Source organism: Podarcis gaigeae (genome assembly GCF_964106915.1).
Source record: "Podarcis gaigeae genome assembly, chromosome: 2".
Lineage (NCBI taxonomy): Eukaryota > Metazoa > Chordata > Lepidosauria > Squamata > Lacertidae > Podarcis > Podarcis gaigeae.
The window spans coordinates 67,398,175-67,416,324 of NC_139679.1; the positions used below are offsets into that span (position 1 = coordinate 67,398,175).

Sequence of the window (18,150 nt, forward strand, 5' to 3'; positions counted from 1 at the left end):
TTTAGTGTGATGTCTGAACTGAATCAATGAATTAATTCATTCAAATTCTCATTTACAGAGAGCTACTCTGATGATTCATTTGTGCCAGATAGGTATAATATAGGCATAATACACACAGACCCTGCAACTCAGTTTGTGGAATGGGTTTTTTTGTTACTTTTTGTTGCTGCTGCTGTTTTTGTTCTGAGCACATGAGGACTACTGCAGCTTGCTCTGAAGATGGTCCAGAAGCTACAGCTGTGGAAAACTTCTGCCACTTGGATTCTTGTGGGGGCCAGAAAATATGAATGCACAATTTTGTTCCGGTTGCTCTGAATACCAGTAGGTTTTTTGTCCCAACACAAAGTGCTGGTCTTAACCTTTAAAGCCCTCAGTGGCTTGGGTCCAGGTTATCGGACGAACCACTTTCACCCCTGCAATCCTCGCAGTATGCTAACATCTGTCCCAGGGGTCCTCCTCAAGTGCGCACCATTAAAATCAGCTAGGTTGGCGTGCACAGGGCATTGTCAGTGATGGCCCCCAAAACTATAGACACCCCTTCAATGAACTTGTATCTTGTCCCTTCAACCATGGCATTGAAGTCTTCCTTTTCATGCTGCCTTTAATTGATACCAGAGCAGCTTCTTGGATTAATCGCTATACTGGTTCTGCTGTGACTATTTGTACCTTGTTTCTCACGCCTTTTTAAATTGATTTGTGAGGACTTAGCCCTAAAAAGTGGCTCAAATTCTTCAGATAAGACAAAGTATTGAGGAGACTTTTCCTCCCAGCTGCTGCTTTTGGGTTCCAGCCATACATTCACAATAAGAGAGATGCTGAAGACCAGTCTCCCTTTTCTCTTACATCAGTCCAATTTTCTCCATGACTGCAAAATAAGTGCATTATAGATGGTTCATGAAGGTATGAAAGATGAGGCCACAGTGTTGCCCTTGGTAAGTAATTGGCTGTGTAATATATCATCCAGAGGGATATTGACAAGCACGCATTCCCATGTGTTGACCGGGTGAAGCAACAAGCGAAAGAATTGACATATTTACAGAGTGATGGAGCAAAAGTGTCTCAAGCAGTAACTGTTGCTCCACTGTGTTGAGTGTTACCCAGTCACATAAAGGCGTTGGTTTTCTGCCCAGGTGGACATGCACTCAGAGCAGCATCAGTCCCCAGTACAATATCTGCGAGCAGATGGTTCAGATCCGAGATGACCATATCCGCTTCATCTCCGAACTTGCTCGCTACAGCAACAGTGAGGTAAGCTTCCATGGAGGGGAACAAAGGCCCAGGAGCAGTTTGTGGAATGAAAGGGGGAAGGGTTGGATGCAGACCTGGGGAAATGCTCAGAAATGCTTAGTGGGTAAATCTCATCTGTAATGTTAGAGTGCAGATAAAACCACCCCTCAAGAGTGGGGGCTAAGTACTCTGTTTTTCGGGTTTACTTTATTCAGTATTTTCACTGCCCCTACCCACTTTTAGCCAACCCGAAGGAGAGTAGCATCCTGGTTGTGTTTCTGGTTTTTTTAACTTGCCAGATCCCTAGGCTAAACTTTTTGTGCCATGCTTTTAACCTTCCTGTGCACTGTACTTCTTCCTGTAAACTTCCCACTGCCACATACTTTCAACCTTTCTCTGAACTTTTTGCTCTTCTGTTGCAGAAGACCCCCAAATCAAAAGCAACCATTTTACAACCTAAAGACAAATGCAGAATGGCCAAAACTCATCCTCCAGACCCACCATCTTGTCTTGTTAGACTCTGTAATGTGCCTCTTTCTGAGGTTCCAGTTTCCCATCTCTTGACTCTTTATTCCTGTTTCGTTTTCCACTTAGCACCATGTCTCAGTTCTTCTGCACCAGCTCCCTTATCTTCAGGGCTGTCAATTCTGTTTTTTGTACAACTGTTTACTTTTTCTTGCTCAGACCTGAAACTCAGTTAAGGGGGAGGGTAGTACTTTTTAAAAAAGATATGATAGTGGCATCGGATAAGATACAGTTGTTAAGCTACCATAGGCATGTGTCCCTCAGACAGAGGTACTTATCTGATGTTCTCCAGGTTGTGACTGGCTCAGGATTGGACAGCCAGAAGTCAGATGAGGAATACAGGGAGCTTTTTGACTTGGCTTTACGGGGACTGCAGCTTCTGTCCAAGTGGAGTGCACATGTTATGGAAGTGGTAAGTAGTGGCTATAGACGTACAATACTCAGGGTGTCAGATGTGTTTAATTCTTATTCAGCCTGAGTCGTGGCCATCGATTACCACACCACAAAACTTAACGTAAATAAAGCAAGGATTTTGCATACAGTGGAGAGTACAGAGTGAGATCATGAAATGGTTTCACTAAGATTTTTCTCAAATGACAAGCAGTGTTTGAACAATATCTGCTTTTGTTTTCTCTATTCAGTATTCTTGGAAGCTGGTCCATCCTACTGATAAGTTTTGTAACAAAGATTGCCCAGGCACTGCTGAGGAGTACGAAAGAGCCACACGGTACAATTACACCAGTGAGGAGAAGTTTGCGTTTGTGGAGGTGGGTGGCTGCATTGTCTCAATATGTTCAAAGTGGCAAATGTCTTGGAAAAGGGTGGTTGGAATGCTAGCATGTGGGGTTCAATATACTTGGGGTTAAACATTTTCTCCTTTGGCCAAGTTGTTTCTGCTATGTTTTTTATCTGTAAGGGCTTGTATACATGGTAAAACAACACCAGTCCCACTGAACACTACCAGTGTTAGGGTTTTTCCATACTTAGTTTTCTCCATGCTCTTTCCAGGCACATGCCCATACTTTAAAGCTCCATGTCAGAGCATTTTTTTTCTTTTTCTTTCTCCAGAGCTTTCCCTATGAAAACCTGCTCTTTAAAGCTGAATCAGAGCAAATGGCAATTTGGGTTTTCTACAGATTCCCATTTGCTCCGATTCAGCAATCCAAACATTAGTGGGGGGAAATTGACTTGGCATGTTTCCCTTTACCGCACGAGGGCATTGAAAATAAAGGATCCTTTTTTATCTTTAATTACTCAGGTGATTGCTATGATAAAAGGTCTGCAGGTGCTCATGGGTCGCATGGAGAGTGTTTTCAACCAAGCCATCAGGAACACAATATATGCAGCTCTGCAGGATTTTGCTCAGGTGACACTGAGAGAGCCACTAAGGCAAGCTGTCAGGAAGAAGAAGAATGTCCTAATCAGGTGAGGCCGGCCTTTCCAATACAAGCAGCCCTGAATGTGGTTCCTCCAGAGTTAATCCATTTTGTGGCATTATCACATAAAGCCTTTCCCCTCTGATATCATTGGCTCCTTCTGATAGGGGTGGAGCAACACACAACTGAATGAGGTCACAGCAGGAGTTAGCATCTCTGAACATTAGGGAGGGAGGGAGGGAAAATTTGACTTGGGTTTGGTGGCAACTCCATGTCAATCATAATTTAGTTCTACTCTTAAATGTACCTTTGTTTCTACATAATACTCAAGAGCTGTGTTGAAAGAAAAGAACAATAGCAGCTATTGACATGGTTAAAACCTGCATCCATAATCTCAGGATGTTCCTAAGCAATAAAGACAAAGGTTCACAATCCCCCAACAATTGCATTATTGTCCAAGGGCTTGTGTGAAACCATAGCAGGATGATGATGATGATGATGATGATGATGATGATGATGATTGGATAAACAGACAACACCAACATTCCCATGTATTTTAATAAACTGCTTTATTAATAAACTCCAAAGGGCCACATGCATAGGGTTCTTCTGTTTATGTATAAAACTTATCTGTGGCTGGAAGGTAAGGATCACATAAGCTGTGTCGCCCATTTTGGCCTCTGGCCACAGTACCACTGGCCCTATAAGGTTGCCCATGAGGCACTGTGGCCCCAAGGCTTTTAAAAAGACCCGCACTGCTCCTGTATTAATTGTATCTCTGCACCAATCCTGTGAGGTAGGCCAGTCTGAAGAAACAGTAATTTACCAGACCCTATTCAGTGGAGAGTTGAATCAAATTCTTTTCATCTTCCTAGTGTCCTCCAGGCAATTAGAAAGACAATCTGTGATTGGGAGGGAGGGCGTGAGCCTCCAAATGACCCCTGTCTGAGAGGCGAGAAGGATCCCAAAGGTGGTTTTGATATCAAGGTCCCACGCCGAGCTGTAGGGCCTTCTAGCACACAGGTATGTACCTCCTTCTCTGCTGAGAGCAGTTTGGGACTCGAAGATGTGTCTGTAAACTAAACATTTAGAATGCTTTTGTTTCAAAGTTTCTCTTTAACACCAGTCACGCTGTCTTAATTGTGTATAATCATGTATAATTATGTAATGTGTGAATTACGTTCTGTGAATCGCACTGTCCTGCGCAAGTAGAATGTTGCAGTTCGTAACATTGTTTGCTGTTCTAAACGTGCAGTTGGCTTGCAGTTCAGCCTTAAACACATTGGTAATAAAAGGAGGAGCCTCTCCAGTAACATCAGCCTGCTTGTGCACTTTTCCTTTTCAAGGAGCCTTGATCCTCCTGACAAACAGATATCAAAACTATTAGCTCAGGTGGTGTAGGTCACATCTTGGGTACTCTGGAAGTCTGGTTAGATCCTCTCACCTGATAGGTGATTGGCACTGTCAGAAATGCTGGAGTATTACGTATACATCATGAAGGCTGGAAATGGTGTTTTCATTCCCCTCCCACTCCACAGTAGTTCTCTGAGGGACAAGATATATTCCAATCAACACATAACACACAGGACCTTTCATATTCATTGGTTTGGAGCTATTTACTTGGAAGTAAATTTTATTGCGATTTTATTGGTGTCTGCTTCTGCATAGTTATTATCAGCAACCCAGTGCTAAGGATCAACATGGTGGCACACTTACAGATCTTCCTGCTTCTAGCCTGGCAATTGTGCCATGCAGAGGCAGAAGAGGGCACATCCTTGCTGCCCACCCCCAATCACCCTAGACACAGTAGTCCAGGATGAAATCAGATCTTCATTCTTACTTCGCTTCCCCAACCTGGTGTCCTCCAGATGTTTTGGATTCCTGTTCCCATCATCCCTGACCATTGGCCACACTGTCTGGGGCTGATGGGAGCTGTACTACAGTGTTCCAGGTTGAGCAAAGCAATTAAGTGGCATGGGAAATATAAATTGCCCACAAGCTTTTGAGCTGGAATTTTGTTTATAGGATTTTAAGAAAAAGTACAGATAAACTCACACTTGAGCAGTCGTTAGCTGTAGGAGATGATGCAGACTACAGGCAACCTCTCATTTATGCAGGGGTTAAATTCCAAGGCACTGTATGCATCAGTGAAAGTGCATATATTTGAAAATTAATTGGAAAAAACTACAAACATTCTTGAAAACCCCTTAAAAAATCCAGCAGCACTTACCAGCCACCCACATCCACCTCAGTTGCTCTCTCCAAACTTTGCTCAAACCCCAACCCTCCATAGGCCTCAGTGGTTGGTGCAAGGGCTCTTGGGATTGCACTTGCAAAGGCTCTTGGGATTGCTAGGTGCTGTTTCCATGCCTCTTCTGACCTTTCTAGGGCCGTTTTTGCCATTTTAAAATTCACTTTTGGGTTTGGCGCAATTTACTTGGAAGTAAATTTTATTGTGACTGTATGCGCAGTCAGGTACATATTGAACACACGTAAATGGGGGGTTGCCTGCATAATAAGAATAATTGCTCTCCTCTTGCAGCTTTATATGGTGAGAACCATGCTGGAATCGCTCATTGCAGACAAAAGTGGCTCAAAGAAGACTCTCAGGAGCAGCCTGGATGGACCAATAGTTCTGGCCATTGAAGAGTTCCACAAACAGTCCTTCTTCTTCACTCATCTTCTCAACATTAGTGGTAGGTAGTAACAGACGCAGGTTTGATATGAATGCATGTTTGGTGTGTGTAATACGTCAAGGATAGTAGCGTCTCAGGCAGCATTTTTGTTGATATGAATACATGTTTGATATGAGTTAACATTTCAAAGGATAGTAGCATTTGGGGCAATCTCTCCCTTTTGCTGTTGCTCATATTAAGGTGCTTTTAGATCTGGATGTGAACTTTGTCAGAAATTGCTATGCATGTGTGTTTAAACTGGTTTCTTGAATACAGTAGTTTATGGTCATGAAGCATATTTATATCTTAAAATAAAAATCATATATCATGTGCATACTCTTTTCTTAACTCGGATATGCTTTTATATCCGATATATATTATAATTTATAATAATAGCAGATGTAGACTAGCCTTCTGTTCATCCTTCATAAGCATTAAACCTTCCTCCACTATTTGTGTTTGTAGAGGCTCTCCAACAGTGCTGTGACCTATCCCAGCTTTGGTTCCGGGAATTTTTTCTGGAGTTGACCATGGGCCGCCGGATTCAGTTCCCTATTGAGATGTCTATGCCTTGGATTCTAACAGATCACATCCTGGAAACCAAAGAACCTTCTATGATGGAGTAAGAGCTCAAGGATGTTGTGGAATGCATCTGTGGATATAAATGGGTTGGATATCTTTGAGATGGCAAACTGAAGGCATTTCTCTTTATTGTAGCATGTTATTCCTTCTAGCATGTAAAAGGAAATAGTGACCTAGTGTCTAAAGTCAGGTACTATGCCTTCTGTACTTGCCTTTCATTTGGGGTACATTGTCTCCTTTTGCCATCAGAATGGGGGATGGCAATGAGGACTGTCTTAAAGGGTAAGCCAAATGTTTTGTCTAACTGGGGGGGGGGGATCCTCAGGTGATGCATAAAATCAGCATTCATCGCTCTGGTCTTTTTAGGACTTGTGAAACAAGTGAGATTGATTTATGGCGGGGGGGTATGTTTCACTTAGGTAGTTCGAACTCTTCCATCAGTTTCAGTTTGTGTGTGTGAAGAAATTTGTTTTTAAAAGTCAGAGGATTAATAGCATGCATTGTTAAATTGTAAATATTGATTACATTTTATTCATGAAACTAAGTTTCCACTGGGTGTGCTTGGTGGTTTGTTTTTAAACACATGCTTACAAAGTGTCCATGGCACACCGAAATGCAGGTCCTGATCTCTCTGACAGGAAGCTGCCATATTCAGAGTCAAACCACTGGCCCATGTAGCTCAGTATTGTGCATGCTGACTTGCAATAGCTCTCCGATATCAGGAGGCCAGGAATTGAACCTGATACCTTCTGCATGCAAAGCAGATGCTGTACCAGTGAAGTATAGCCCTCCCAAGGACAGTTTTTGGTAGTATAGCTATCAGGTCTTCCTTTGTCCGCCGTCACTGGCTCCCATTTGCCATTCTTCCTACTTCTTGCACCCTTGGACATGTCACCTCTTACCCATGCTTCCCACATGCCCTTTCTCTTCTTGCTCATATACAAATACAGTACTTTTGAGGGCAAGATTCCACGCACTCCAGTTTGGCTTTAGTGCTAAGTGAGCAGGCAGAGAACTTCTGCTTTAAAGAGAGGTGACTGTCATACCCAAACACTGTGCTGGCATGTCCTAAGCCTGTTTCCTTCATTGCAGGTATGTGCTGTATCCATTGGACCTCTACAACGACAGCGCTTATTATGCTTTGACCAAGTTTAAAAAGCAGTTTCTCTATGATGAAATTGAAGCAGAAGTGAGCTTATTTTCTTTTTTTTTCTTACCTAATTGTTCTAGTAACTTCATAAACAATTGTCCAGTCATGCATATTGGTCCTAAAGCCTGTTTCTTTCACTCTTCTGACAGGTCAACTTGTGTTTTGATCAATTTGTTTACAAATTGGCAGACCAGATCTTTGCTTACTATAAAGCAATGGCTGGCAGGTAGGAGACTTCTGCTCGGTTTTGGTTCAATTGTCAAAACATGGCAAGCTTTTAACTGTGTTGTATCAGCTGCTATGTACTTCTTTAAAGGACAGACTGCTTCCTTATCTGAAGATCTTATGGCTTGTGCAGGTGGTGAGATCACAACAAATATACATTGCTGGGAAATGAGAGGAGATTGTTAGCACAGAGTTGAAAATGGTCCATGTTAATAACATGAACTGCTTAGTATTGCATACTCTTTATTGGCACCTACCTTTTTAACAACTAAATATTGTCACTTATCCAAAATATGTTGCCTAATCTCTGTTCCAAATTTTGCACCATGGAAACAGAACTTCTTACGGATTTTTTCATGCACTAAATCCCACAATTAATCTGATTATTCAGATACCCTTGCTGAATGTGTATAGCATAGGGGTAGCCAAATGGAGACCTCCTGACTCTGTTGGACTTCTGGGGCGCATCAAGTTCACCACCTATTGCCTAGCTCTACTTTTAGGTGAAATATTGTTAATAACATAAACTGAACCATTCATGAGCCATTCAAGTAAAAGCATTGACAAGTTGCTTTCCAATTACAGTGTATTATTGGATAAACGATTCCGGGCTGAATGTAAGAATTATGGAGTGATTATACCTTACCCGCCATCCAACCGCTATGAAACGTTGCTCAAACAGAGACATGTCCAGGTACAACTTAAATCAGTTGCAACAAGATTCTCGGTCTTTTATATTGGCTTGCCACCTGGGGAGGAGTTGTACATCAGGCTTACATTCCAGACATCTTTGGGTTGCCAATCTCTGCCATGCACAGAGATGTAAATATGAAAGCCTAAATAATTTCATACAGCACATCTCAGATCCCAAGCCAGCCAAAGGTACTCTTGTAGTTGCTTCACCTATGGTGAGAAGCATCACACACATACAAACATTTTTTGGCCCTTAAAAGTAACTGTGTGAATGTACTCATAATATGGTTTCCATCCCTAGTGAAATAATGGGCTTTAGTAGAATGGACAGTTATGGTTGGCATTTCTCATCCATTCATCTCATGGCATACTTTCAAATATGGAAGCGTTCTTTTTTCTCCTTTTTATTGTTTTAAGGGGAACATAGGAATCTGCGTTATACTGAGTCAGACCATTGGTCCATCTTACTCAGTATTGTCTTGCTCACTAACTGGGAGCCTCCCAGACAGGGTTCTCTTTTAGCCCTGTCTGGAGATGTGGGACTGAACCTTCTGCATTCAAAGCAGATACTGAGCTACAGCCCTTCTCGCTCATATGCCCCAGCCAGCAGGGGTTTTTTAACCGACTGAAGCTCCACTTCATGTATAAAATTACTCCCTTACCCTCAGTTTTACTACAGTGGAGAAAGCAGATCCTTGTGCATATTCCTTTGCAAGCATGGGCTTTCCCTGACAGCTGAAATGAATGGATCAAAATACTTACCCCCATTTTAGTATAGATAGGCCAACTCATACATCTGGGGTAGAATTTAGTTCTTTCTCTCTGCATAGTAATTCCGAATCAAGGACCACTTCTTAATCATCTTCTCACTTGCTGTCTGTCTTGTGACTTCCACAGCTGCTGGGCCGATCCATCGACCTAAATAGACTCATCACTCAGCGTATCTCAGCCGCAATGTACAAATCACTAGACCAGGCCATTAGTCGCTTTGAAAGTGAGGATCTGACATCCATTGTGGTAAGTTTTCCCAGTGGCTCTACTAAGGCTGGATGACATGATGCAGGCTAGAGTGGGGTGTTCCTAAATAACAACAGTAGTAACCGCAACACATTTTTTCCTTTCTTTGTTTTTGTAAATTTTTACATAGAACAGCTGTACTGTGGAGAGAAGATCCAGATACATTATTTCTCATAGTCAGAATGCCTCTGGGCACCATATGATCTTTCCCAAGACCCTCTCAGGTCCGGATTAAGGAGAGGAAGCAGATTGGAAAGACCTGCTTCCCACTGCACAAATATTGCATCTCTAGTACATTTATAATCCCCAGTGGAGTCTATTCTCTTATTACTAACGTGCTCACAGTATGCAGATTCAGGTCTTGCTCATGGATATGTTACAGTCAGGAATCAGGGAAGTTGTCAATCCTATATGCATCTTTTGAGAATGGTGCCGTAGGAGACTGTCTACATTCACTGGACTTATCTCCAGATGGGGGAAAAACTGTCAACATCCTCCAGTGGTTGCTGATAGCCTCCACACCTTGGGCATTCAGCATAACGTACCGTATTTTTCTTTGTATTAGATTATGTTTTCTGACTCAAAAATTGTGTCAAAAAACTGGGGTCATCCAATACACGGACAGTGGCATGGGGGGGAGCGGCATGCCCGCCAGCCAGCCGGTTGGCAGGAGCACAACTTCCTCTGATGCCGCAGTGAGCATCTAGGAAGTGTTTCCTGGCCGCAGCTGTGCAGGCAGGAGTAGCTGTGTGCTGCCAGCCAGCTAGTTGGTGGGAGCGCAGCTTCCCCCAGTGCCCCTGTGCACGGGAAACACTCCCTAGATTGTTTCCCGCGTGCAGCGGCATCAGGAGACGTTTCTCTCCCGCCAACCAGCTGGCAGGTGGGAGCACAACTTCCCCTGATGCCGCTGCACATGGGAAACAATCTAGGGGATTTTTGCTGCCTGCAGCTGCATGGGGGGAGAAGCTCAACAACTTTGGGCTATCTCCCCTCATTTTCTTAAAATTGAGTCCCCCAAAATAGGGAGGAGTCTTATACATGGGGGCGTCTTATAGGCAGAAAAATACAATAGATAAAATTTATTAGTTCTCTTCTTGGCAAAGTAGAGGCATAAATAACCGTGCACTGGAGTATGAGGATTTTCAAATAGTTGGGTCACTAAGCAATTGCCAAGTGTGATACAATGGCTAAGAGATTGCCTTGTGAAAATTCAGCCTGAACCCCTTAAGTCTTGTCTCTGCCATGAATCCAGTCAGTGGACTTAGGAGGTCACTGTGTCTCAGCCTGTGTCTCCCCTTTCTTCTACAGTTTGCAGTATGGGTACAATAATAAGATTTGTAAGGGTTAGTCAGCTGATGTAAGTAAGCGATATAAATATAAATGTTAAGAATATTGTGTTGTCTTTATAATTCTTCCCTGGCATCGGTTCAGATCAGACGTATGGTGTTTTCAGTCCACAACCTGTTAGAAAAGTGCCCATTCCTTTCTTTGGGTGCAGGAGCTTGAGTGGCTTTTGGAGATAAACCGTCTGACGCACAGACTGCTGTGCAAGCACATGACCCTGGACAGTTTCGATGCCATGTTCCGAGAGGCCAATCACAATGTCTCGGCTCCTTATGGCCGCATCACCCTGCATGTCTTCTGGGAGCTGAACTTTGACTTTTTACCTAATTATTGCTACAATGGGTCTACTAACAGGTAAGAAGAAAATGTCAAATAGTTCAGTTGGTAGAGCGTGAGACTCTTAACCTCGGGGTCGTGGGTTCAAGCCCCACATTGGGCAAAAGTTTCCTGCATTGCAGGGGGCTGGACTAGACTCATGTCGTCCCTTCCAACTCTACAGTTCTGTCATTCAAAGTGAGGTGCGGTTCGAAGGCTAGTTATAGGTTATGGATGCATTTCAAGACTCATACTCTTCATGCTTCTTGACCCAAACCAAGGTAGATTACACATAATCAATTTCACAATAGAGTATTGAAACTTAAAACAATTATAGGCATTGCTCTTGAGTTGGTCAGGGTTTCGGCATAGTTATTTTTAGATCAGAAAAATGACATCTCATTAAGCTGTCAGGGTTGGATGGAAGGGGAAGGGTCACATAAAGCTGGTTAATGTGGGAATCTTAGAGGATACTGTAAATATTTGTGTACAAATGTGATGGGGTTGTATCCAAAGTTGTGCGAACAAAAAGCATACAGCTGATCTCTCTCTTCCCCCTGCAGTCCCTGCAGGGGTCCTACTGAACCAAAATCCTTCCACTTGATATTGGATAATTCCTCCCTCATATTGCAGCCCTTTTTCGCATCGCCCAAGAGGGTTTTCAGAGGCTGGAGGAGGGAGGAGAGGAAGAGAAAGGTTGCTTGACTGAGCTCTGCCTTCTACACCATTGGATACAGCCCACAGAATTTATAATAGACACGGAGCTCCATTATATTACATTATAATGAGCTTATTGACTAAACTGCAGATACAAATATGTAGCATTGTCTGATATAGTTCTTTGAAGAAGCATTTATGATAAAATATATTTTCAATAACACTGAAATTCTAGTGATTGGTATTAACAGTTAGAAATGTTCATTTCACAAGTAAAATAAAAGGGTTTTTTTCACCGTACTTGGTAGGTGAATACAATAAAAAATGGAAAATATTGTATCTAACTGAAAATATTAGTAAAACTGCCAGTTCATGTAGGAAAATAATTAGTTAACTTGGTGCATAAAGCAATAATGTAAGGAGGGAACCATGGTGCAATACACATCTTCTCTAAAACAAGCTTTGGACGCCATTTTCTTCCATTTTTTCACAAATACCAGATTTGTACGGACAGCAATTCCATTTACCCAAGAACCCCAGAGAGATAAACCAGCCAACGTCCAGCCATACTATCTTTATGGATCTAAGGTGAGTCAAGAAACATATTGGGTATTCAAAGTCCAGTTTGGAAGGAGTTTCATTTAAATGAATGATTTAATGAAAGACGCACCTTAATTCAGTTGATGTCAGAGCATAGCAACTGCATTGCGGCTTTCTGTAACATTAGTGTATCTAAGGGTCAGTGAGACATTTTTCACAAATGATGTCCATTTGGCCAGTTTCCATGTGATTTGTGCCAGGAAATACTGCAGGGGGCTGGTGCAGTCCTCACATCATTGCACAAACTGTCTGCATCAGTGCTCCATGACCGCATTGCCTTGCTTAAATGTTAATGTTACTAACCCTCCCATAATGTCCCTTTATCATTGGACAAATATTGCAATATCCATCACCCCACCTGTTGTCTCAACTTCCTTTTCTCCTTATTATTGGCTTTTCCTTAAGAAAAATAAGCTTTGGAGAAGTCTATCCATTACCCTTTACACATGGGCCTGGTTCAAGCATAATGATCCCAGTCCAATAAATTATGGCTTCCTTCTCATCACCCCACTTCTGCTCTGTTCTCAAGCACCCTGCATTTGCAGGTTTTTAAAACCATGGTTTCCCATGACATCAGACCTGGAGAACTGTTGTTTAAGAATTTCCCTCAAATGACAGTCACAATGCAGGATCAGATTCTTGACTCCTGTACATTTTTCTGTTCCAACCTGAGGTTCGTTTCATGGCTAAAAATGTTGCAATGTACATAGCAAGCAGTGTTAGGCCACATGCAAAGCCTTCCCCAACACTACAATGAATGAAGAAGTCAATCAATGCAAATTCTGGAGCTCATTCTTTAATCAGAGCATCTGTAGAGCTTTGGACTGAGGCAAACGTGGTAAGCATGTTTTTCACTAAAATAATTGAGTTAATGGCCATAATCCAAAGGTGTACACACAGAGAGAGAAGGATGCGGACATAGCAGGAAATTTGCTCATTGCTGTTACCATAGCAGTTCCAACTGCTGAAGACAGAAACTTCTTTCTAAAGTAGACAGTGCTGGTATCTTTGCAGTGGGAATTGAAGAAGGCATTTACAACAAGCCCCCCAACAAGCCCCTGGTGTGCGCTGATCACTTCTTTGGATCATCACAATCTGTATTTTTAGGCTCGGGGTTTTAATCAGAGCTAATGACTCCATATATTTGCTTTATAGAAGGTTGAAATGAGTTTATTTTAAAAAATAAAACACTATGGTACCATCTGTTTGCAGAGACGGCAAAGTCACATTGATAGGAAATGTCATTGTCTGTGTTAGCCAAGATTTAGATCTGATCTACACATTACTCCAGCAACAGACCAGTTGAAACCATCTGAAAATAATGACTAATATGAAATGACACATTGTTCCTCTGCATCAAATGGAAGGTCTCCATGGTACTTCAGTAGTGATCTTCAGGCTATTCCACACAAGCATTGAGATTCTTCACACAATAAGCTTAAGAAGAGTCTGCTGGCACCTTCGTTGGATGCCTAGGAGTTCTAGAATTATCCATGCATAATTTCCATGCACTTGCATCACGTCACAGAAAGAAAGACTGGCTGGGACTGCTGTGGAAGCACCTACACATATTAAACCTGCAGTATGGAGATGCTACCATCTTGGCTGCAATATGTAGCTGCCTCCACATGGGGGCCACAGCGGATAGATTGTTCCTCCACTAAGTTCCCATTCTGTAGAATGAAGAATTTTGTGTAGGCCAAACGCTTTTCCTACTCCACCACCAACAGAAGCTGATCCATTTTACCTAATTCATGTAAAGATAGCACTTCATTTGCTTGGTATACAGTGGTACCTCGGGTTACATACGCTTCAGGTTACAGACTCTGCTAACCCAGAAATAGTACCTCGGGTTAAGAACTTTGCTTCAGGATGAGAACAGAAATCTCGTGGCGGCGGTGCGGCAGCAGCAGGAGGCCCCATTAGCTAAAGTGGTGCTTCAGATTAAGAACAGTTTCAGATTAAGAACGGACCTCTGGAACGACTTAAGTACATAACCAGAGGTACCACTGTATTTTCATTATTTATTTATTCATTCTAAGCAGCCCTTCATTGTGTAAGACAGGTGGAGAAACCATTTTTAACACTGAGGACCACATTTCCATGGCAGCTCTCCTGGGGTCCACATGCCCAGTGGACCCCAGGTGATGGGTCTAGGATGCAGTGCTGACTCCAGAGAAGTAATATGGCCAGGTTTTCATTAGTTATGGCTCTAGTATATCGAAGAGTAAAATTTACCCACCAAAGCAGATTGATGAGAGGGGCTGTCAAGCACAGCTATTTTCTTGAGATTTAGTTCCTGTTTTTCACCTGTCAGTAGAGAAATGCCTACATGTCTCCTCCATAAATACACTTGACAGTCTGGAGTGATGGACTTACTTGAACATTACAAGCTGCAGTAAAACATAAGTAACGGCAGCAAATCAACCAACAGCTGTTTAGATGAATTGCAGGTCAATCTTTTTGCTGTTGTTTTAGTCATTTTAAAGTTCAGTGTTTACAGTTGATGAACACTCTTGCCATGTGAAAATCAATACACCAAGAGTAATGTATCCGGTTCCGGGCATTACAATCTAAGAAGGACAAGCTGGAACATGTGCAGAGCAGGGCAACCAAGATGACCAAGGGTGTGGAAACCAAACCTTGTGGGAAACAGTTGAAGGAATTGGGTATGTTTAGCCTGGAAAAGAAGAGTCTGAGAGAAAATACGATACCATCTTCAAACATCTAAAGGGCTGTCACATGGAAGATTGAGCCAGCTTGTATTCCCCTGTTTTGGGTGCTAAATTACAAGAAAGGAGATTCTGATTAAACTCAGAAAGAACTTTCTGACAATAAGAGCTGTTCAAGAGTGGAACGGCCTCCTTCAGGTTTTTAAGCAAACCATATATGCCTTAGTTGAGATTCCTGCATTGCAGGGGTTGGACTAGACTCCCCAGGTCCCAACTGTACAATTCTATCATTTATATAAGTGGAAAGGAAGAGAGAGATGACTGGGATCAGGTTCAGAATTGCATGCTGTAGTCTTAGGGACTTCCTATGTTCAAATGTATCCACAGGAAAATATAAAGTAAACTAGGAAAGAACTAGGTATTTTTCATGCTAGGTTCTCTAAAGCATTGTTGAGCAAACTGACATGCTTTTTAAAAAATGAGTCCTTTTTTTCTGTGGATTATTGTTTGTCACTGTACTTGAAATTAAAATACCGTAGTAATGTTTGGATGGCTCAGGTTCCTTTTTATTATTTTATAAGCGGGGCAATAGGAAACTGTCAGAGATGACTGTCAAGAGAAAATAGCCACCCAGCCACCCACGTAAATTCACCTTTATAGCACCTTTTGCAGCAGAACTATTGTAGGTTAAATAAATGGAATGTATTACTTTCCATCAAAACAGGAAATAATATGTACAAATATAGCACATGACTATTGTTTTCATGAGTTTGTTCACCCAAAAGATACTGGTAGCATAACATTAGTAATTCTGATTTAAGGAGTCTCTAGTTGCCTAATGCAAGAAGAATGGATGGTATTCTCTGTTGTTTCCTAATTTAAGGACTCTGTCTGTCCTGGTAGCAATACAGGAAATTGCACTCTGCCTTTGCTATAAGGTGTGGAGCTGATGTCAAGTGTCTCCAGTGTGATTGTGAAACAGAGTAGGGATTCAAATATATATAAGATACTTCTATACAGATGACTCCCCACTTATGTGGGGGTAACATTCTGGCCCCCCGTGCGCATAGGTGAAATCAGGTAAAGTGGGGAGCACTCTTTAAACACTCTCTGTGCCCCTCTCTCTTTAATCCACACCAAAAATACTGTATCCAAAAATATCCACAACTAGAATTGAAGCTCTGTGATCAGCAGTAGTTATTTTTTATTAACCAATCTTACAGTACAATCCTATGCATGTTTACTCAGAAGCAGGTCTCACTGTGTTTAGTGAGCTTATTATTAGGAATGTGTGCTTAGGATTCCAGCCTCAAAAACAGCGCTACATAATGCCTTCCATGTTTTAAACAATTTCTGAAAATTCAGAACTGCAAGTACTTCTGGGGTCCTTTTGTAAAAATGGCATCATATTTATTTTCCAGGAATATGAAGTAAGCACAAGTATCCATTAGCAACTGAATTAATTCCTTTCTGTTCGATTGCTTATTGCTACATATGAATTCAGGCAGGGACAAAGAGCTGCTAAAACTCCCACACAGAAGAACATGTTGATTCACTGCTGCTATATCCCTTCCTGTTCAGTAGCTGCAGTCTTCCTTTTTCAGTGTGTAAATCCACTTTTGAATATTCATCAGCTGTTTAGCATCCACATGCTGTCGTATTTGTAATAGCTGCAACTGTTTTGCTACTTAATACAGGGAGAAATTTAACTACACTTCTTGTGCTCATCTTTGTAATTATTTTTACACATTTTTAAAGAATTTACTTGTTTTAACATCACTGTCCCACGTAAAGTGATCCTTATGTGCATTTCTTGAACTATTTTTAAATTTTTATAAATATATTGTTTTACCTTCACCTCGTCACTAGAAAGTTGTGCATAGGCTGTGATCAGGAGCTCTGATCAACATGTTGAGGTGAAGGGTCAACTCACACAATCCTGCTCCTCACTCACTCTGCATATTGACTGAACTTGTCTGAACAAGGCTATGATGAAAGTCTTGGGAAACAGGACTATAGCAAAGCACTTCTCACTATTGCTTATTCAGATTTCACTTGGACACTCCCATTAACTGGACTACACACCTGGTGTTCCAATCTTCCATAAATTGCTTAATGAAATGAAGTAACATACAAAGCAAAGAGTCCTCTGTTTATATGTCCTGACGCAATTTACCGTCGCTTGGCATCAGCCAATCATGTTAATTATATTTACTCCAGTATCTACATTAATTGCATTATCTCATTGATATCAAAATATAGTACCTTATTGATGCACAAGCTAATGATTCATAGGAGGCTGTAATCATGATGTTAGAATAATACAAGGAAAGCCAACAGAAGGCCAAAGGGTACTTGTTGGACATGGTAAACAGAAGTGAACATTCAGTGTCTTATTGTAGTAATGGTGTTGCAATCACAGTTTGTTCATATAACTTTCCTTATAAATGGAGATTGAACAATGCATGTCTCCTCAGAAGTTAGACATGTTGAGTTCAGTGGACCTCACTTCTTGGAAAGTGTGTACAGGAGTGCAGCCTAAGAAAAATGTGTCCAGAGTTGGCAAAGAAACACAGATAATATCAGTCCCTTTAATGAGTGCTTGTGAAATGAAAACATCTGAATCTCTACATCATGTTATGTTTATCTGCCATTTGTACAGTTCAGCCCGTGCTAGTATACTAAACCCCATAATCCAGCCTATGGCTGACAAACCAGTAGACCTACAGCTTGCCTGGGTTCTTCAAGATGTGGATTCTTATATTACCCTACAGGTTGCTAAATTCCTAACAGCCGTCCTCTCGTACAAGAGACGGAACGGAATGTTAGCAGATTATTGATAGTTATAAGAATTTTCTATAATGACATCAGATATTGATTTTAGTGTAGTGCCAAAATTTTTTAATCTTAATCTTAAACTTTTTAATGAATGGCTAATATCCGTCCTTGTGAGTTGTGAACTGTGTTATACTACTTGTGGTTTGTACGAGTCCGCTGTTTTATTTGATTTGTTTTGTTGTGTTGTGTTTCATGATGGGCGTAAAGCCGAATAAACATTTGTTGTTTCACAGATAACAACAAGGAAAAGAACA

The 18,150-nt window shown here is 41.6% G+C and overlaps 1 protein-coding gene across 4 annotated transcripts in view; it reads left to right on the forward strand.

Moving 5' to 3' along the window:
* CYFIP2 (cytoplasmic FMR1 interacting protein 2) overlaps positions 1-18,150 on the forward strand; it is a 63,896-nt gene that overhangs the window by 26,797 nt on the left and 18,949 nt on the right. For all 4 annotated transcript variants that reach the window (XM_083726205.1, XM_083726208.1, XM_083726207.1 and 1 more), the window contains exons 11-23: positions 1,131-1,248; positions 2,045-2,164; positions 2,394-2,519; positions 3,011-3,177; positions 4,004-4,151; positions 5,671-5,824; positions 6,269-6,425; positions 7,478-7,574; positions 7,685-7,761; positions 8,346-8,454; positions 9,351-9,470; positions 10,969-11,168; positions 12,287-12,374. In XM_083726205.1, coding sequence (XP_083582331.1) covers positions 1,131-1,248; positions 2,045-2,164; positions 2,394-2,519; positions 3,011-3,177; positions 4,004-4,151; positions 5,671-5,824; positions 6,269-6,425; positions 7,478-7,574; positions 7,685-7,761; positions 8,346-8,454; positions 9,351-9,470; positions 10,969-11,168; positions 12,287-12,374 — 1,681 coding nt within the window. The remainder of the gene's footprint in view (positions 1-1,130; positions 1,249-2,044; positions 2,165-2,393; positions 2,520-3,010; positions 3,178-4,003; positions 4,152-5,670; positions 5,825-6,268; positions 6,426-7,477; positions 7,575-7,684; positions 7,762-8,345; positions 8,455-9,350; positions 9,471-10,968; positions 11,169-12,286; positions 12,375-18,150) is intronic.